At 44.7% G+C, this 21,958-nt stretch overlaps 1 protein-coding gene across 2 annotated transcripts in view; it reads right to left on the bottom strand.

Annotated features, from left to right (window-relative positions):
• Positions 1-21,958, bottom strand: part of OCA2 (OCA2 melanosomal transmembrane protein) — a 287,533-nt gene that overhangs the window by 214,898 nt on the left and 50,677 nt on the right. The window contains exons 2-5 of one of the 2 annotated variants that reach the window (XM_084841774.1): positions 16,792-16,890; positions 14,439-14,630; positions 5,086-5,143; positions 2,299-2,371 (exon numbers count right to left, since the gene is read on the bottom strand). In XM_084841774.1, coding sequence (XP_084697900.1) covers positions 2,299-2,371; positions 5,086-5,143; positions 14,439-14,630; positions 16,792-16,890 — 422 coding nt within the window. The remainder of the gene's footprint in view (positions 1-2,298; positions 2,372-5,085; positions 5,144-14,438; positions 14,631-16,791; positions 16,891-21,958) is intronic. The other variant, XM_084841775.1, reaches the window with a different exon arrangement.

Here is a 21,958-nt window from a genome sequence, read left to right as displayed (position 1 = left end):
CATCCATGCTGCTTTGCAAATGGCGGCCATCCTGGCCGCCATTCGCTTCCTCCTCTTCCTAGCCATGATAGGCTACATAAATATTTATGTAGCCTATCACGGCTAATGCAGGGATGCCATTAATGCAGGGACGGGGGGGGGGAAACCCCAGCATATGCAAATGGCAGCGGCTACCGCCATTTGCGTACGCTGGGGTTTTTCCCCCTGCCGTGATAGGCTACGTAAATATTTACGTAGCCTATCACGGCTCAATACAGGGATACAAATGGTGGCAGCTACGACAGCTGCCATTTGCGTCCCTGCAGGGCTGCCCAGTGGCTGGATGTCTGGCTGCGGGCAGCCGGAGTCGGACGGCGGCTCCGTGGCTTCGCCGCAGAGCGGAGCCGGCCAGGCAGGATTCTGGGGGGAGGGATGGAGCGCCTCCTCCCCACCGCGGATTGCCCGGTATGGAGCCAGGTAGGTGTTTCGTACATCCCTAAAATTAAGGTGTTATTCTCGCAGATTTGGGCTTCTCCGCGATGTTTTTTTTCTAATTGAGGCATGATCTTCGAAGATTCAAAGTTGTGAAGCTTCACAACTTCGAATCTTCGAAGATCATGCCTGAATGAGAAAAAAATATATAGTGGAGAAGCCCCGATTCTGTGAGGATAACGCCTTAATTAAAAAAAAAAAAAAAAAACAGGAGCAGGGGATAGGAAGGGGTAAAACGTAATCTCATTTGAAGGGGGATGAAATCATCCCCCAACAAAATGCAATCAAGCCACAGTAATCACTAGAGGGCGCCACTGCACAGACTCAGCAGGGGCCGATCTACATTGCGCCCACAAGCACAATGAATTCAATGTCCCATCGGGTTAAACACTCTTGTATTAAAACGTGATTATTCACACTCACCCATTTTCCCCATTGCACTGCTTCATCGAATGTGCGAGCTTGGTTCACACTCGAGTGCTGTGCTGTTTTCCTGCACGTGCTTGTCTGATCTCAGATGCTAAGCGGTCGCCCATCCAACTACTGACCGGGGCCGACCCCGCTTAGCTTTCAAGATCAGACATGTGCGCACAAATCCAGCCCTTTGCTTGTTGCTGAGGAAATGGGGGCTGCTGAGGAAGCTATGCAATCAGTAGCCGGAAGAAGACATGGGGCTGTCGAGAGCTGTGATTGGACAGGAGGGAAATACAAACACTGCCATATATGGACAGGCAGGGGAGGGTACTATGACCGAATATGGTAGTGAAGGCAGAAAATCATAGCACATTAAGGGGAAATACTGGGATATTAGGGTATTGAAAGCGGGAGCATGGAAGTGGGAAATTCCAGTTCCAATTCAAGGCGGGTACTGCGTAGTGTGAAAGGCGGGCGGTGAAACCTCATTGGAAGCGAAAAAAGGTGGTAAGTGTAGATCCAGCCCAGGTGTACTTCATGGCCTCGCCAGCCCTGACCCGACATCACCACTCAGCCGCTAGATATGCACAAGACCTCTTCATTCCCGTCCCCCTCATCATTATTCACTGCTTAGTGATAGCCAGCCTGCTGTGTGCAGCCCACACACATTTTGGGCCTGTAGCTATGCAGATCTTGTTTCAGGTATGACTGTAGTCTGTGCAGGACAAGGACAGCAGGCAAGAGCATGGATCACAGGATCCCTGGCTGGGCAGCAGGGTGCCTTGAACTGCAGTGAGGCACGTTGTAGTAAGATGTACCCCACGTGATCTTTGGCGTGGGACTCTGTCTGCTGCTCTCAATGTCTGGATTTTATATGTCACAGCACAGAATAGCCCAGGCTCCATGATGCTGCTGGACACAGAAAGTCCCCACACCCTGCACTCCATGTACCACTACTGGGAGTGGAATTGTGGCTGTTATATAAAGAACAAGCCATGTTCCAATTTAAAAGTGGAACTGCTTTCCCATTTGTTTTGTTGCCAAACTTATGTGCAGCCACTGACACATCCACTTCTGGAAATTGCATTACAGTTTGTTTGCACCCAACTTATTTCCTCATGGATATGCGAGGAGCATCTAAAGGAGATATAAAAGAAAACCTGACCTTTTGCAGTCTTCATTATCACTTGGGTAGCAAACTTGGGAAGCAGATTTGCAAATGAATTAATTCAGTCATTTAAAAGCAGCCCCACAAGGCAGTGTCAGTGTCTCAAAAGAAATACATCACTGTCAGTATTTAATTTAACAAGCAACGAGTCAGCCATTTCAGATCAACCATTTTTGAATCAGCCGACTGTCAGGGACTCTTGTGCTACACTTTGAAAACAAAACAAAGTAATTGGTAAAGGATACTGTAGCTGTCCATGGGTGAAATAGCCAGCATTTGCCAAGGTGTTCCATTTTCAGAGTGAATGCTAAATAAGATCTGAAGACACATTAAAAGGTTATATGGTAAATCACCAAACAATTAAACACACTGTCACTAAAGATGTTAAGGTCTCCAAAAATTGCAAAGGAGATTGATGGTTTCTTATCCCAGCTAGATCTACACTAGTGTTTTTCATCGGTATTGAATTGCACTGATAACTGTTGGGGCACATTGGGCATTCCATACTGAGATGTTCTAGCATTATTTCCTGCTTTTTATGCTGCAGGAATCATACTGATATGGGATCATATTGATATGAAACAAGGTGTAGATCTGGTTCATGATTCTCTGAAGCAGAGATCCTGTTGCTTAGCATTCCATCCCAGACTTTTCACATATGACACTAAGGGCTGCTCTACACCAGGGTATCCCGCACCTTTACCAGGGTTTCTGATTCTGGATTCTTGGCAGAATTAAGATCAGCTCCTTTACACATGCTTACACATGCTGGGGAGAGGGGCGGGGACAGATTTCCTTTCTTTGCAAGTTTTCTATGTTCCATTATACAAGCCTCTAAATGGTGCTGTGGTATAATGGAATTGTGGAAGTACACACAGCTGTTGCAGCGCTTCTAGAAAAAATGCAGGACTTTCCCCAATCTTAAAAAGATGGGATAAAGCATAGGAGAGGCCCTGGAGGTTGATGATGTTGTGTAAAAGACCCACAAACTTCCATGAATGACCAGTCACAAGCGCACGATAAAAGCCTTGTATGGAGAGGCCCTGAGGCTGCAATCCTATAGTTTCTGGGAAAGCATAAAAAAACAACAAGAAGGGTCAAAAAGATATCTGAAGAAACCAAACAAAAACAAAACAACAGCCACAAGGTTTAATTCCCAATATATTTGTGTGCAGTTGTGTTTTGAGAGGTTTCTCTTCTTCAAGGGCAATTAAATTCTTCAAAGCTTCCAAAACTTGGAACTCGCTGCTTCTAACTCACAATTGGGAAGATTTTTTAGGATCTCCCCTCTGAAGGCAGAGAGAGAGAGAGAGAGAGAGAGAGAGAGAGAGAGAGAGATCCACTTTCAGGAAGGGAGATCCAACTTTGCAAACCTCCTCCATGAGGCTGCAAAAGAAGTCTGCAGTGGTGTTTCTCCAGGATCAAAACTCTGATGTCAGAGAGCACAAACAGAAGGCATTTTGGGGGGCATTCTCTGGGCATGCTGGGAACGACTGTGAATCAGCAGTGAGTCTGTGATCTTGACACGACATACCCCCAGAACAGAGGGAGAGCTGCAGCAGCCCTGGAGCTGGTGTGTTGCATTTCCCTCCCACTGGTATCATGGAAGGGAAACGGAATTGGCATCCATGAGACAGAAACAGATTAAAGAAACAAAGGGGGGGGACAAAATGGAATAAGAAGGGAAAAGAAAAAGAAAAATGCTGCTCCTCCTTCTGCCCTGCTAGCACAAGCCTAGCAGTTTGGGGAGCCTCTGATATCACAGCATGGCCAGGCAAATGCCAGGGCTCATTTCAATCTTCTGATTATTTTAAACTATTTTTCAATCACCCAGTGCTGTAAAAGCGCTGGTGGAGGCAGCTCCAGAGCCAACCCTACCATAAGGGAAAGTGAGGCAACTGCCTCAGGCAGCCGGTGCGGGGGGGGGGGGTAGAAGCCCCCTGGCAATTCTTCCTAAGTTCTCTAGCCATTCCCTCTGCGAGAGGACAATGCAGAGCGTGCCACACAGAGTGTGCCACAACCTGCAACCCCTAAACTAGCCTGCTGCCCTCAGGTGCAGTGAAAGATTGGGTGGCCACGTATGAATCACCAAAAAAAAGAGGACACAAATTTGCAGAACATTTGGATGTGCTAATTTATCTGTAGAACTGCAAATTTAGAAATGAAATAGAAATAGAAATACAGTACATCTCACCATAGGATGGAAGACTGAGACCAGGTGAGCTGGGTGCCTGCCTGTTCAAGTCTGCTGCCCAGGTGCTCACTGTGGGTGGGCAACCGTTCTTATGGTTCTTAATCTTTAAACTGGGATTGGACAGGGCAGCCCTTCAAAGAGAGGACTGTCCTCCATGAAAGAGGACACAAGGCACCACGAGTAAAGGACACCGTCACCCTAACATAAAATTCAACTGGCATTCCAGGTCGCTTCTGGATGTGAACAATGATGGCATCTACCAGCGAAGAAGGGAAGAGCCTCTGCTTGCGTCACTCTGGCAAGGGAGGGGAGCTGGGCAGATGGTGGCACTTTCTCCATGGCTTGCTTGCCACTACCATGTTTGCTGTCCCTGCTCGCCCAGAACAGCACAGGCAGTTCTTTTGAAGGAGACACAGCCTGCACTACACGGTAGCAACAGCAGAAGCAGCAGTGGCCAGCCGGCATCACAGGAGAAGTACTGCCACCTTCACTACCTCGGGTTGCCTGGTCCCTTAAAAACATGTTTCGAAAAAGGCAACATGTATTTTAAGTGTGCTGCAGAGGCCGCATTAGCAGAGACGGCAGCCACCTGACAGGCGACAGCTCCTCCTCCTTGTTCACCCAGCGCCTCTTAAACTAATGGGTGGGGGATAGATCCAGGGTGTGAACAACTTCCTCATGGGAAGGGCCATGGAGGGCACCTTGTCCAGGGCCAGTGGTCAGAACAGTGAACAGGAGCACTCCACACGGCAGCATTTTGTTACAGGTCCCACTCGTACTGTCAGCGTTAACTTTGAAGAAGTGTTTCGAACCCAGTCTTTGGAAATTCAATACTTACAGAGCTTATAACTACAAAGATAAAAAGGCCAGAAACTTTTAGGAATCTTAAACAGCATCTGTTTAAAAAAAGGAAGAAAATAAAATATCTGTAAAATCATCATCATCGTGTAATAATAATAATAATAATAATAATAATAATAATAAATTGAGAGGAATAATACAGAGGGGAAATTTTATTCCACCCAGTCACATCACAAACCTCTGAGGCAGGCAGTTAGTATTCCTGTCATACAGGTGAGGAACAAAGGCAGAAAAGGAGTGCCATTTACCAATTGTTTCACCAGAGTTTTGTGGCTGAGTTTTTACACTGTTCTGTACTGTAAGAATATAAGGAGATGCTATATAGCAGCCTTCCCCAACCTGGTGCCCTCCAGATGTGTTGGCCTGCAACTCCCATTGGGAATCTGGAGGGCAACAGGTTTGGGAAAGCTGCTACATACTAACTCAGGTCCATCTAGCCTTGTCCTCTGACGGGGCTGCAGTTCCCCAAAGTCCCAAGCAGAAGTCATCCCCCCAGTCCTGTTCCCTGACATCCCTGAGAAAGAAACTAGATTTGACACTAAACATGTGGGTACCAATGAAAACAACTTCCCCTCCTGTTCTGTTGCATCTGTTCAAATTTACTAATGACCTGCCATCACAACGTTTCATGTTTTCTTGTCCCCACCATGAACAGCCAATGATGTAGAGCAGGGGCAGTAAAACACAGGAAGCTGAGACATCACATGGGGAGTGGGTGGAGCTAAATATTACATCTAGTTTAGCCAGGGGCACCCACAGGATTTACAAGGCCTGAGGCAAGTTGTGATGTTGGGGGCTCTGCTGGTGACTCCTACAAGTACCCATGCATGTTTTAGGCTCTGCTGGGTAGGGTGGGGGCTTGCTTAATCCTGCCCCCCCCCCGGCAGCCCTGAATTTGGCCTTAGCTGGAGATACTGAAGATTGAAGGTAGGAGCGCCAATATTCATGGCATATGCCTACCGTTGAGCTATGGCCCCTCCCAGATATACTGTATCTGATATATGCCTTAATAACTAAATACACTGTCCTATCACTTGGAGAATAGACCATGACTTTAATCTGAAGACTTTCCAATGAAAACTCAGTGGACAATAAACAGGATCTCGGGACTGCTAATACCAAGGAGTTCTTACCGAGAAATGTATATTAAGATGTCACGCTACAGCTCTTTTAGTTAAAGAGCTGCTTGGTGCTGCTTGGTGCCAAATCATCCTTCCTTATGGTTAAGGAAATGTGCAACTGTTAGCATTGCATAAATATTTAAAGCATTTATTTTTCAAATTTAATTATGTATGCTACAACTGCATCCAATATATTAAAGACAAGGTTAATTTAATCCTTCCCAAATAAGATTAGAATTATAATTCCTAAAACAGGCACCCAAAAAGGACAATCAGAATCAGGAACCATTAAATAAATCCTTTAGCAGTCCAGAAGTGCTTGTCCTTAAATAATTAACTTATCTTGGCAAATTGACATGAAACAATGGAGAGCTTATATTGGGAGAAGGGAATGTAATTTTATTAATAAACTGTAGCACTTAGAGCATTCTCCCCACCAACCACCACCCTTTGGGTGCTTAGACTGACAGATTCTGTGCTTTTAACAGCTTAGCAACTAGCCACAATCAGACCTTGACTTACACACATTTGCAATCCCCATGAACTTGTACTGCAATGCTATGGTTGTTTTTAAAACCTAATAGTGCATTGGTATTTTATGTTAAAAGCTGCTTCACACCTTGAGAGCTCTGGCAAAAAGTGCCAGTGCCTCACACTACCACTTTTTGCTTCCAGGTAATATCCTTGGACATCTCCCCACACCAAGATGCTAGAGCAGAAAGGGATTATTTGAACCATACACAAGCTTGATTGGTAACCTTTATTCAAAGGGGTACATTGTAGAGGATGACAATGCACAGTTTTCCATATTTCTGGCACTAGTTTATATCCTGGTTTGGAAGACGCCTCAAAGAACAATAATTTGCAGATAGCAGATAAGAATCATATCTTTGACCAAGAAGTCTAAATAATGTCTTCTGCTGACAAGTATCTTTAGATACAAGTTCAAGAATGTGGTGCAGGAGCATGGAACCTCAGGCCTGGCAGCAAAATCTGGCCTCCTGGGCTCCTAATTTGGCCCTCTGAGGTTCCCTGGACAGCCATGCCATCTTCCTCTGGTGGCCTGAAAGAGGTTCCCTACCTCTAATATAGTGGGAAAGTGCTAAACTTTTTTACTAGCTAAAAGAATAGTCCAGTTTCTCTAGCCCTCCCAGCTGAGATGTTCCCCTTCACATGATTAACACTCATGTGATGAGGACAACAGGTCTGTGTGGACTGGTGTCACCTCTGCCACTGCCTTTCTGCCCTCCCGCTGTCCAAATATTTGGGAAAATCTGCAATGGAGAAACCTGCTGAACACATGTAGGCTCTCCCCATGATCTGGAACCCATAACCTTGTGATCTGGAACTCAGAAGATGCAGGTTTCCAGATCACAGGGAAATCCTACATACAGATGGCAAGTTTTTCTGTTGCAGATCTTCTTCCATTGCATAGAAAATGGGGTGGGCAGATAGGGGACATGATGGCAGGGATGGGGCCAACCAGCGCACTCTCCCTCTAAATTATTGTTAATCACTTGAAGGAGAATGGCTGAAAGGAGCTACATTGACTTTCCCCCAAAATACCTTTATTCAGTGGAAACCCTAAGAGCAGTTTTTGTTTTATTCTTAACAATTGCTTCAGCTCTTTTTAATCAACACCCCACTCAGCTAAACTAAGCTTTTATTACACAAACAATAAGATCTCATGTGCTTGACAAAGACTCTGGCTTCATCGTTCTCTAAGAGACTCAGCCTTCTCCAATGTGATTCCCTCTAGATTTTTGGACTACAACTCCCAGAATTCCTGGCCATTGACCATGGTAGCTGGTGCTGATGGGAGTTGAAGTCCAAAATATCCAGAGGGCACCAGGTTGGGGAAAGGTAATCTAAGTCTTTTCTCATAGGCAAAACTAGAAATTTTGCTGCATAGCACATATGCATGAGTCTAGCCTTTGCATATTACATGGTGGTGGTGGTTTTTCTGATTGTGCAAAGCAGCCCTGAAAGCTAATTTTTATGCTGCATATTGTACTGAATTTGCAGGTCCAGGAGTACTTTCTCCTTTACCCATTAACAAGGCTGTAAAAGCCACAGGTATTGAAGAATGTATGCATTTCATTTGATGCCTAGGGTTGGGGGGGGGGTATAATTAACATTTTATTCAGTTTTAGTGGATGATTGATAAAACTATTACAATACAGTGAACAGCATATTCAGTTTCTTCCAAGAAAAACCAGTATCCCCCAGTCACTCCCCACTCCAGTCAAATATAATTCCAATTTGAAGGGAGGAAGATGCTTAGAAATGTAAAATATGTAGTCTGTCCTATGCAACAACAAAAGACAAGGTGGAAAATTTGAGGGGCTTCTGAGAATATTTATTTTATTAAAATATCACCAAATAAGCTACTCTCAAATCTGTGGAAATTGTAGGTCTTGCAGATACAGAAATATGTGAATGACTCCTGTCACCTGCAAAATGTAATGTAGCCAAAAGTGGAGGCAATTTTCATAACTGTGAAAAGGTGCCCCCCTTTCAACAAAAAAAGAATAAAAGTGTTCACCTATCCAGGGAGCATTGGCCTCTGAACTGACTTTGTTTGCTCTTGGTAACATCAACGTGTAGCCAAACCTGATTGGTGATGTAGCACTGTGACATCATTACACTCACTGTAAACCCTGATAGGCTGGGATCACTTTTGGAAGGAAAAAGAAGACCTAACCATGAAATAACAGCACTGAAGCAGCAGCAGATAGGAAAACAATGGGCAGCTTTTAAATAAATAAATGAACATTTCCACTTTTAAGAAGTATGGAAGAAATACTCCCCCCCCCCCGCAAGTACTACTTCCAACCCTAAAGTCTGAACCAGAAAAGATTCAGCAGGAGATCTGAACAGCATTTGTCTCACTCATATCCTTTGAAAATCCTTGGACCCTGGAGGAGCAAACATCCATGGGTCTTGGTCACCAGCCACCCAACCATATCCTTCTTCCCATACACCAAGCAATACTTTTGCATTCTCCCTTCCTTTGCTCTCCAGGGTTTTCCCACTTGCAGAGTTGTACTTCTCCTAGGCATGATATTATAGATGAGAACTGTTCCCTTGTTCCTCCTGTAGAACTGCTCTCCAAGGAAAGGCACATGACTATCCATCTGGAGTGTTGGGCCTCAGGCACTCATCCTCATTTCTCTGCCTCTTCAAGGTCTCTGAACTCAAGCCTAATGTGTGTGTGTATGTTTAGATCTGCAGCATGTGTGGCTCAGGGCTCTCCTTGGAGCTTTGCCGATTTAGACCATCCTCAACGTCTGGTAACTCCAGCATGTTTATTCAACAATACCGCATTGAAAATATTTCAGGGAACAATTTGTCAGGAGTACATTTCTGCTTCAGCACAAAGGAAATAATGCAGGAGTAGCTGCCAACTGCTCTACATAACTAGGGCAATTACATCTGGCTGTGCTTACACAGCAATGATACAGAACAAGGAAATACCATGCTGCTTTTAATGCATTCAGATATTCACAATTAAAGCAGAAAAGTGAAGATTAAGGAGGAAGGGTATGAAACATACATACATACATATGGATGGCACAATAATATTGTAAGCAACCTCCAGGAATGTATGCCAATATACTAATCTTCATTGTTGACAGCTGGACTGTTGTATGTAGCAGTAAATAGCAATGCGGCACATTAGCTGCTGTATTTATTAGCTCCAGCTGGTCAGTTCATCAGATGTGGTACAGCCTTCTTGTGTAACTTTATCATCCCTGATTATAAATGAAGGATTGCTTGCTTGTAACCATCCACTCTATCAAGGATGAGAAACGTGTGGCCTTATAAATGCTGTGGGACTGCATCATGCCTCACCATTGCCTATGCTGGCTAGGGCTAATGGGAGTTGCAGTCCAACAACATCTGGAGGGCCAAATGTTCCCCATCCCTGCACTATATGAAAGATGCATGCAAAATCCTGTCACTTCAGAGAGAAGGCTTCTCACAAAGGCTTTGTTTTTCTTTTTTTTTAATTCCCAAAATAATGTTAAATATACACAGTACACCCCAATGCATTAAGTGTTCTGGAGAACCTTGAGATGAGATGGAGAACTAATTGGGTTCTGGGGTTGTGAAATAGTCCAGTTTAGCTTCTGCTAAAAGAAATTAGCAGGGAGGAAACAGCAAGATATCTAGATAAATTGATTTGTCAGTGCGATGGAGCAAATTGATCTAAAAACCTTCTAGAGTAGTGATCTTCACTATTTTTCAAGTGGGAGCCACTTTAGTAAAAAAAAAAAAAAAATCAACATGAAAGCTACATTAACTAACTACTGAAATTAACACGGAATAATCAAAGGGAAAACTTGCTGTAATGTTTTGGACTTCAGCTCTGATCAGCCCCAGCCAGCAGGGCTAATGGTCAGGGATACTGGGAGTTGCAGTCCAAAATGTTTGGAGGACACTAGGGGTAGTATCCAATGTTAACCCTACTTAGAGTAGACCTGACTGGGACATAGGTTAGTCATGACTAACATAAGTCCCATACATTTCAAGGGGTCTACTCTAAGTAAGACTAACACTGGATACTACCTTAGGTTGGACAAGACTGATCTTGACTACAATCCTATGCACATTTTTCTGGGAGCAAACCCCACTGAACGGAGTGGGACTTACTTCTGAGTAAACATAAACAGGATTGCACTGTTCATGTATTCCCACACCCACATAGACATTCAGCAAGCTCCAATTGCCAGGAAAGAAGCAAGTATTGCAGTGCTAATAAGGGAGAATAAGAAAGGAGGTGTGGAAGGGGAGGAAATGCAAGCAGTTTCTAATGTCACATGAAAAAGACTGGGCAAAACGTTTTGTGTGTGGCAGGTAGTTCAAATCATCCTAGAACAAACCAGAGTCCAGTGGAATGGGTCTGGGATTCAGCTGATTGCTATGGGGCCATCTACACAGCACTGCTTTCAACCTACACTCCGTCATAACTGCACACCATCGCAGCTGCGAATTAGCTTCTGCTGCAGTACTCGCACATTTTGCTGTGGACTTCTCCAGTAGGAAAATCCGCCCTACCCTGACACATAGCTCTTGAAACAAAGTAAACTGCAGCAGTCATGCTGCCCTTTTTTTTACCATTATATTTAAATGCACAGCTCAGCTGAGCAGGCACGTGAGGGTGGAGATGCGACACTTTGGCTTTCCGTGGCAGTTTTATATTTTAGCGGTTCTTTTGTGTCTGAGCATTCCTTGTTTGTCAGTTCTCCAGCCCGAGACTCTCGTGATGGTTCCCCAAGGCATGTGCCCTTGAGAGGTACGTGCCTACCCATCCTTCCAAAATGGTGGTTGGAGCAAAGTTGGTCCTGGACCTTCTGCTCCCCCGAGACCCTCCGGCCCTTGGCCACTAACTCTAAAGCAGTCATTGTGAAGATACAAAGCTGCGAAGGTGTGCGAAAGTGTGGTTGAAGAAAGCAACACACTTCCTCGTGCCTCCGTAACTGCGCAGCTGCAGAGGAACGGGGAAGAGTGAAGGGGCATCACAGAGTGACACGAGCACTAGGCACGCCTACCACACACCCACCACAAAATGCGAAGTCGGTTCAGGGAAGAAACCGACAGCTCACACCACGGGAAACCCGCAACAGACCAAAAACATTGCAGCAAAACACATCTTTGGAAATCCACATTTTCTGAGTGAAAACCACAGTTAGGCTGCAAAGTGGCAACTGCATCATATGTCCCGAAGGACCTCAAATTGCAGTGGCCCCGGAGTAAATAGCTCATGTAGATGGGTCCTATGTCTGTGTTTACCTTTTTCCCACCTTCAGCTCCAGAAAGACTGAACACATCCCATCTCTCCTTCCCCTTCTTCACCCCATGGTTCTTCTTTCCCCTTCCTGAGGCAATCTCATCTACTTCTTTCTCCATTCATCCAACCTGGCTCTCCCAACAGTTCTCCCCTCCCCTTTCTTTTCCTTCCTCCACCTACCCACCTTCCTTCCACTCTGCCAATCTCTATACTTCTCTCTCCATCTCCTGCTGCTAGAATTATTTCTCTCTCTCCCGAGCCTTGCCTCCTGCCTGCTGATCAATGTCATTTGGAAGCAGCCCAGGATACTGAGGCAAAAGTTCTGTGTTACTGCTTATTCAATGTACATCAGGTGACTGAGGGCTTTCCTGCCTACCTGCCCTGCTCTTGCAAAGCACTCTCCTTGCTTGGGGAGGGGAGCAGTGGCAGCCACCCGCCTGCTCGAGCAGGGAGAGAAGGACTTCTGCAAGCTCAGGGGCACTGGGTGACAACCAGCGCACCCCATGCTTGCAAAGTGCTCTTCCTGCTTGGGGGGAGCAGCAGCCACCTCCCTGCACAGCTAGAGAATGGGAGCCACCCATGGACCTTGCAGTAAAGAACACTGTTCTAGAGGTCTGCACTGTGTCTACTGCTGTATCAAGCTGGGGTAAAAACTTGTATGAAAGTGTATAGTGCTTTGTCCCTTTTGCTGATATTTTGTATTGGTAACTAAACTTTTGCTGCTTTTGTGCTGACCCTTGCTTTTAAGCAAATTTGTTGTTGTTGTTGTTCAGTCATTCAGTCGTGTCCGACTCTTTGTGACCCCATGGACCATAGCACACCAGGCCTTCCTGTCCTGCGTTCTCTCCCAGAGCGTGCTCAAGTCCATATTCATTGCATCAGTGATGCTATCTAGCCATCTCATCCTCTGCCATCCCCTTCTCCTTTTGCCTTCAGTCTTTCCCAGCATCAGGGTCTTTTCCAGAGAGATTTCTCTTCGCATTAAAGGAAGTGAGACAGGACAATGCTTGACAAGGACAGCATGAGACTCTGTCCAGACTATTTGGGGAGGCAAAAATGTGTTCCTCCTTCATGAGTTATAAGCTGTCATGTAAGATAACCTAGAAGTCAAGTCTAAAACAGAAATAAGGGTGACAGATCACAAGATGCAATGCAGGCTACAACACTTCCTTATAGGAATATCTGTAGCAGATAATGCAAAAATGTGAAGTCTGTTTGCACTCTAAATCCACTTTAAATCATCTTGAATATGGAGGTTTGCGGTTCTGGTGGGATCCATGCCAGCACTCTGGCTACTTAAGAGTATCAGTGGCTGAAGGGTTAAGAGGCTCTTAGGCAGCCTTCCCCAACCTGGTGCCCTCCAGATGCGTTGGACTACAGCTCCCAGCATCCCTCAGCCAGCCATGCATTTAGGGAAAGGGAGTGGGGGCTGGTGCTGAGTGACGTGGTTAGCTCCGTGAGAAAAACTACAAGGAGAATATAATACACTGGGAGCCACTCTTTTGTAGGTTCATGCCTCTTTCCTTTTCCTTTCCTTTTTTTTCCTTTTTAGAGTTAATTCAGTGGGAACGAGCCCCACATTTGGCCCTACCCACTTGGGTGTGGGCCTTTAAATATTACCAAGGGATGAACCCACAGAAAAACTGTGCCCACAGTTGCCTAGAAATCTCTACATCTCTCAGCCACCACCCTCTCTGGACCCTAAGAACCCAGGAATTTACTCCCTGGACCATAAGAAACCATAAATTATGTTACATTTTAAAAACCAAATGTAGAAAATGATAGTGGCTTTATATATTAAAAAAAAAGTTCAAAAAGCTACCCATCCCCCTAATTACATATATAATGATAGTAATTTTGTAGTAGTTGTGTTTAAAGAAAAGCCACTTAAATCAGGTTGATTTAAAGGTAATGGCTACAGTTCTAAGCACACTATTAGGAATAACCCCCATTAAACACTGTGGGCCTTACTTCTAAGTCAGCCTTCCCCAACCTGATACTCTCCAGATGTGTTGGACTACAACTCCTATCATCTCCCCAGCCAGCATGGTCAATGGCTCTCAGGCCTGAGCTGATGTGAGGTGTAGTCCAACTCACCTGGAGTCCATCAGCTTGGGGAAGGTTGTTCTAAGTCAGTCCTTAGGATTGCAACTGTGCATGTTTTCCTTTCACATAAACTATCACATTGAAGGGCTAAGAGAAATTGCTGGCTTAACCACTACTGTTACCTGGGGCTATAAATCTGAACAGATGTTATCATCAGTTTCAGTGGGATGATCTGCTTGAAATCAATGGCAAGGTGTGACAAAATATATGGAGTGCTATTTTACTCATTTGCTGAAGGGAAAAAATCAATTTCTTGAGTCTTTCCTTAGGCCTCAATATTTGCAGAATTATTAACAGCTGGATTCGTACCTCATCTTGGATAAATTGAATTTGACATGAAAGTTGTCCAACATTTCACATTTTTCTGAGGATGAAGCAGACCTGGACAAGCTGGTCATTTCACTTCCCAGCTGAGACCTTTGCTCAAATTCAGCAGAGCTGTTTTCCCATGAGTCATCATCTGTGGTGAAATCTGCATTATGAACAGTCATGCACCTCAACCTGTAAAAAACATCATTGACAAATATCAACACACACCATGCTCTGCTATCCTAAGAGTTGTTCCCATTGGTAGGATGTGCAGCCGGGAGCATCAAGCAACAGCAAAAGGCAAGGATACTAATCTTTTGAGAAGTGGTGTAGTGGAAGGGGAATGCAGAGGAGCACAGCTCTGGGACTTTTTTCAGAACAGGAGCAATGACATCATCTGCCAGAGGGCTAGGGCAATTGAGATAATGAGGCTTTCAAACTTTACTATAGATTGTAATAGAAAATGAAGAAAATAATCAAGCAGAGGCTGGATCCTAGGGATGTATAGATTTTGTAAAATCTGTTCCGTCTGTGTTTCATGGCTTGTCAGGTGCCTTTCGTTCTGTCATCTGTCCATTGGCGGAATCAGATTTTTCCAATTCCCTGAATTTGTGCAAATTTGCACTTGCAAAAATGCACAGATCCCCCCCCCCCCCATTGCTCAAATCACACACCCCAAAATGCACATTTTCAAGTTTTAGCCTATGGAGAAATGTGCATTTTCAGCCAGTTTTTTTAAAAAATATATATTTTTCTACAACTACATTTGCGTAAAATTCTGAAAAGTAAAAAAAAAAGTTAGGAAGTCCGCGGAGTCCATGCAACTTGGGAAAAACCAGACTGCTCGGGAAAAACCAGACTGCTGCAGAATCCATGAGTCAGATTCATAGAAATCCAAACTCATTTGATTCCTTTGTGGTTTTCTCCGATACTTCTAGGTACTTCTTTCCTTTTCTTTGATGGAATTTTCTTGAGACTAGCAGTTTAAATGATAACACCTCTTCACAAAATTAAAGCTCAATGTGTTTTACAAGTTGAACCTATGCCATCAGAAGTAAGCACCACTGAGCCTAATGGAGCTTACTCCCAGATAACAAACTATGCATAGGATTGCAGTAAAACTTAATTGTGAGATTTCATTAGTAGGGCAGAGGCAACATCCAGTTAATGAAAATTTTCACACTGTATTCTATACCACAAGGGTGGGCAATGTGTGGCCCTCTAGATGGCCTACAACTCCCATCAACCCTAACCAGCATAGCCAATGATGAGGGATCATGGGAGTTGTAGGCCAAAACATCTGAACAGCCACAAGTTGCCCACCCAGCATGGCAGGGGGGATGAGGCTGTCTCACTTAATCACAAGGAGGACAAATGACCTAGAAGTGTGTATTCTTACCAGAGAAACCTAAATTTGTCTAGGGTCAGAGTTAAGGTTAGTGACTTCCATATGCTTCTTCAAGGCACCAGGAAGTTGGTCTCCTGTCAAGTTCTCTTTCATTTCATAAGATAATTGGGGGCAAGGCAAAAACTGTTCCAAGATGAGGAATCTTAAACGAAATTCACACAACCAGTTGTTACTTTTAAACAAACACTTAACATCCTTTCCAGAGCAATCCTATGGTGGAGAGGGAATGAGAAGCCATAGTGAAGGAACCACCAAATCCAAAGTCCTGCTGGGTCAGCATTTTTCCTTTCTCTTTTCTTTCTTTCCTCATACATAGACTCCCATTGATTCCAATGGGAGGGGAGAGGAAATAAGTATCCAGCTCTAAGCCTGGTGTACTTTTCCTTTGCTTCAGGAGCACGTTGGAGGAACAGGAGAGGTTTGGATATGACAGGCCCTAAGCTTCCCCTGATCTGCCCCTGACATGCCAAAGGAATACATCCCTTTTGCTCTTATCACTGTCAGAGCACCAACATTAGAGTGGAAAGAGTGGTAGAGGTTTCCATTCCACAATGAGAAGGGTTCTGGGGGTGGTCCTTCTTCTCCACAGCAGAGAGAGAGAGAAGGGACCATAAGATGGCAGTCTCAGCTGATGCTCTTATAGGGTATAGAGTATAGCCTCCACATCAACAGTGCTGAAAACCACTTCCATGTGATAGGATTGCCTTCTCCAATATGAACCTGCCCACTTGCTAAAGCAGCCTTACCCAACCTCATGCCCTTCAGATATTTTGGACTACAAGTCCAAGAATTCTTGACTATTGGCCATGCTGGCTAAAGCTGATGAGAGTTGAAGTCCAAAACATCTGGAGGGGACCAGGTTGGTGAAGGCTGCAAGAGTATTTCAGCCAGCATTAGCTATTAATATCAAATGTGGGTCTTAGTATCAAATAAAACATCTCCTACCCATTTTCCTCAGTGGAAACTTTCAGCAGAGGTGTCCTTTCTGTCAAACAGCTATCTTTTGATCTTGCGCTGAAGAATTTGGGTAAGGTGAAATGATACCTTTAAAAGAATGAAAAAAAGAGTTAATTTCCACTGCTGTATATAGGGTTAGTGTTGTTATTAAGTGAAAATATATTAAAATACAACTAATTAGATACTAGATTTAGCAAATGAACTAATAGATAATAGATTTAGCAAATGAATCCACCCAAGGGTATGTGTTACAGCTGGCAAGCAAAATTATCTCCATTCTTCACTTTAGACCGCCTCCTGATTTTATGATTTCAGGTGCTCTTCATCAACACAGCCTCAGACAATAGTTGCCCCAAGCAAAATAAAGGCTCAGGTCCAATAGAGGTCCATACTATAGAAGAGAACTGACCAACAGACCAAGCTTCAAAATATTTGGACCCAAGGAATATACAGGGCATAACGTATTACTGGACTTAACTGAATTGTTATTGTTCATTGAACTAATTGTTATTGAAAGCATTCAGATGCTATGGATTAAAAGTGTAAAAGAAAAAACCTACAAATATACTAAAGGCTATAATTTCCCTTTGACAAACTTTGTTCCAGCTTCACCCATTCCTGGAAAAGGCAGATCTGGCTACAGTCACCTCTCTATATGACTTGCTCAGCTCCTGATTGGCTATCCTTGACTTGATCCTAACCAACAGAGAGATGACTTAATGGATAAAGTAGCAGTTACAGGAATTCTGAGGGAAAGCGACCATGTTATACTTGAGTTCTTGGTTCTAAGGGAAGCAAAAGCCGAGTGTAGTCAAATGCATACCCTGGATTTTAGGAAAGCTGATTTTAATAAACTCAGAACAATGATAAGTAATGTCTGTTTCCCGCCTCCCAGCTGAGCAGAGCAGAGCAAGCTGCTCCAGCTGGTCCAGGGACTACAGAAGCAAGCAAGCTCCCAGAGAGCGAGCGACCAGAGTGAGCAGACAGGGGGAGCTAACAGGAGTTGGCCAGGGGAGTTGCAGTGGTAGAAGAGACAAAGAGACAGAGGCTAAGAGGTAAGTGGGCTGCAGGAAGCCCAGGAGGCTGCCCTTTATCCTTCTGAGTGGCTGTGAGCTCACCAGGTGCTTCTGAGAGCTCCAACTGAATTGGGGTGTGTGGCCTGAGTACTCCCAGCAGCTGAGTGGGCGGGAAGCTTCAGTCTGTTTCCCGCCTCCCAGCTGAGCAGAGCAGAGCAAGCTGCTCCAGCTGGTCCAGGGACTACAGAAGCAAGCAAGCTCCCAGAGAGCGGGTGACCAGAGCGAGTGAACAGGGGGAGCAAACAGGAGTTGGCCAGGGGAGTTCAGCGGGGGAGGTCAAGGGGAGGCCCCTAACATTTTTTTTTTCATTTTTTATTTTTTATTTTTTAACTATCTTTTTTCCATTTATTTGTCTTGTAACACACACTGTCACACCAGTGGGACTCTGCTTTTAACCTCTACTGAGTAGAGGAGCAGGCACAGGCTAGTCTAGAACAATCACAAAGCTAGACACAAAAAGGGAAAAGAGACAATGGAAGGACAGGACTCTCCAGTGGTGGAGACCTGCAAGGTGTGTGCAATGTTTGTTTTCCTGCCTGAGAACAACATGGCCTACACCTGCAACAAGTGCAAGTTGATCACGCTGCTGGAAGAAAAAGTAAGTGGACTGGAGCGGCGACTGTCGACCCTCCGGGGAATAAGAGAACACGAAGAGTTCTTGGACAGAATGGGGGAACTACAGCAGCAAAGGGAAGACCAGAAGCTTGAAGAGCAACAGCAAGATGAGGCAGTGGGAAATGCTGAGGTGAAGAAAAACGGAGTAGAGGATACTCCTTGGAAAAGGGTGACAGTTAGAAGAAAAAGAACTAGACGCCACCCTGCACCAGTGGAAGCAGTGGAGCTGTGGAACCGACTCCAGGTATTTGCAGATGAGCCTGCAGAGGAAGAATCACAGGGGAACCTACATGAGAGTGAGCAAGAGGCTGAAGGTCAGTCAAACAGAGGCAGTGAAACCCAGGCCTACAACAAGAAGAAGAGAAGAGTGGTAGTAGTGGGAGACTCCTTGCTGTGTGGGATCGAGACACAAGTATGTCGCAAAGACCCGTGGACTCGCCAGGTACGTTGTCTCCTGGGAGGACGGATTAGAGATGTGACTGAAAGGTTGCCTGCACTCATAAAGCCCACTGACAGGTATCCCTTTCTTCTCATCCATGTGGGAACAAATGATACTGCCAAGCAGAGCTACGAAGAAATCACGTCAGACTTTGACGCTTTGTGAAGGAAACTCAAGAACTTTGGGGTGGGCCCAAATAGTTTTCTCATCCATCCTTCCAGTAGTTAGAAGAGAGACAGAAAGGGAACGAATAATAATCCGGGTGAATGACTGGCTATGAAGGTGGTGCCGATGAGAGAGATTTGGATTCTGGGACCACGGGCTATACTTCCTGTAAGATGGGCTGTTGGCAAGGGACGGGTTGCACCTCACAAAGGATGGGAAGAATGTGTTTGGCCACAGCATGAAGAACTTCATCAGGAGGGCTTTAAACTGAATCCTACGGCGAAGGGAGATGTAATGTTGGGGGTAACAATGGACGTAGGTGCATGCACTGCAACGGAGAGAACAGCTCTGATAGCGCCCAATAATAGTCTTCAGACACATGTAGGAAGAAAGCCAGACTATGAAGCACATGGTCTTCGATGTCTATATACTAATGCCCAGAGTATGGGAAACAAACAGAACAAACTTGAACTCTTAATACAGGAGGGAAATTATGACTTTATAGGTATAACTGAGATTTGGTGGGATGACTCTCATGACTGGAATACAGCAATTGAAGGATATAACTTGTTCAAAAAGAACAGGAGGAACAGAAAGGGAGGTAGGGTTGCAAAATATGTGAAAAATACATATTTCTGCACAGAAATACAGGAGGATGAGCTTGGTAGCCCCATCGAGAGCATCTGGATCAAAATAAATGGAGCAAAGAATAAAAGGAACCTGGTGGTCGGAGTCTACTACCGGCCACCCAATCAAGGAGAAGACGAGGATGAAACTTTTGAAAAGCAAATAGCCAATGTTTTAAGGAAGCATGATGTAGTAGTAATGGGGGACTTCAATTTCCCCGATATTTGTTGGGAGACAAATTCTGCAAAACATGGCCCCTCCAGGAAATTCCTGACTTGTGTGGTGGATAACTTCCTCCTACAGAAAGTAGAGGAGGGAACTAGAGGATCGGCTATCCTTGACTTGATCCTAACCAACAGAGATGACTTAGTGGATAAAGTAGCAGTTACAGGAACTCTGGGGGAAAGCGACCATGTTGTACTTGAGTTCTTGGTTCTAAGGGAAGCAAACGCCGAGTGTAGTCAAACGCGTACCCTGGATTTTAGGAAAGCTGATTTTAATAAACTCAGAACAATGATAAGTAAGGTCCCATGGCAAGCGACACTAACGAGAAAAGGACTCCAAGGTGGGTGGGAGCTTTTAAAAAAGGCAATTCTCAAGGCACAATCACAAACCATTCCAACAAGAAGAAAAGGTGGAAGACAACAGAAGAAGCTAATGTGGCTTCACAAAAAGCTTAGAGATGACCTGAAAACAAAAAAGGACACATATAGGAAGTGGAAAGAAGGCCAAGCAAGAAAGGAAGAGTACAGGCAGGTAGCACAGAATTGCAGGGATGGTGACAGGAAGGCTAAAGCTGAGAACGAGCTGAGGTTAGCGAGGGATGCTAAAAGCAACAAAAAGGTTTTCTTCAGCTACGTGCATAGTAAAAGATAGAGGAAAGAAATGGTGGTTCAGCTATTAAATAAGGATGACAAAATGATAACAGATGACAAAGAAAAGGCAGAGGTGCTCAATTCCTACTTTGGCTCGGTCTTTTCCCAAATGAGGGTCTATGATCCCCCTGGCAAAGGTGACATACAGGCTGAAAGGGCAGGATTGTAGCTTGAGATCGATAGGCATATGGTCAAGGAACACCTAATTACTTTGAATGAGTTCAAATCCCTAGGGCCAGATGAACTGCATCCTAGAGTAATGAAGGAACCGGCAGAAGAACTCTCAGAGCCACTGTGACTTTCATCTTTGAGAAATCATGGAGGACGAGTGAACTGCCAGATGACTGGAGGAGGGCTAATGTTGTCCCTATCTTCAAAAAGGGCAAAAAGGAGGAACCTGGGAACTACAGACCAGTCAGTCTGACATCAATCCCTGGGAAAATTCTGGAGCAGATCATAAAGCAATCCATCTGGAAGCACCTTGACAACAATGCAGTGATTACTCAAAGCCAACATGGATTTGTCAAGGACAAATCCTGCCAGGCGAATCTGATCTCATTTTTTGATCAAGTAGCTTCCCTTGTGGACTGTGGGAATGTTATAGACATCATATCATATACCTCGACTTCAGCAAAGCTTTTCACAAAGTGCCCCATGATATCATGATGAGCAAACTAGCTCAAAGTGGGCTAGATGAAACAACGATCCGGTGGATCCACAGTTGGCTACAGAGTCGGACTCAAAGAGTTCTTATCAATGGGATCTTCTCCAACTGGGGAGAGGTAACAAGCGGGGTACCGCAGGGCTCAGTCCTGGGCCCAGTGCTCTTCAACATTTTTATGAATGACTTGGAGGAGGAGGTGCAGGGAATGCTGATCAAATTTGCAGATGACACAGAATTGGGCGAGATAGCTAATACTTTGGAAGACAGAAACAAAATTCAAAGTGATCTTGATAGACTGGAGTGCTGGGCAGAAAGCAACAGAATAAAATTTAATAGGGATAAAGGCCAAGTTCTGTACCTAGGAAAAAGAAACCAAATGCACAGTTACAAGATAGGGGATACGTGGCTCAACAACACTACAAGTGAGAAGGATCTTGGAATTGTTGTAGATCACAAGCTGAATATAAGCCAAAAATGGGATGTGGCTGCAAAAAAGGCAAACACTATTTTGAGCTGCATTAATAGAAGCATAGCTTCCAAATCCCGGGAAGTACTAGTTCCCCTCTACTCAGCACTGGTTAGGCCTCATCTGGAGTACTGTGTCTAGTTCTGGGCACCACACTTTAAGAAGGATGCAGACAAACTGGAGAGGGTTCAGAGGAGGGCAACAAAGATGATCAGGGGACTGGAAACA

Source organism: Heloderma suspectum, chromosome 3 (assembly GCF_057233095.1).
Source record: "Heloderma suspectum isolate Gila_16-S chromosome 3, 16-S_ref, whole genome shotgun sequence".
In the NCBI taxonomy this organism is placed as follows: Eukaryota; Metazoa; Chordata; class Lepidosauria; order Squamata; family Helodermatidae; genus Heloderma; species Heloderma suspectum.
The sequence above is the reverse complement of the archived record's forward strand: the minus strand, read 5'-3'. Positions and strand labels throughout refer to the sequence as shown.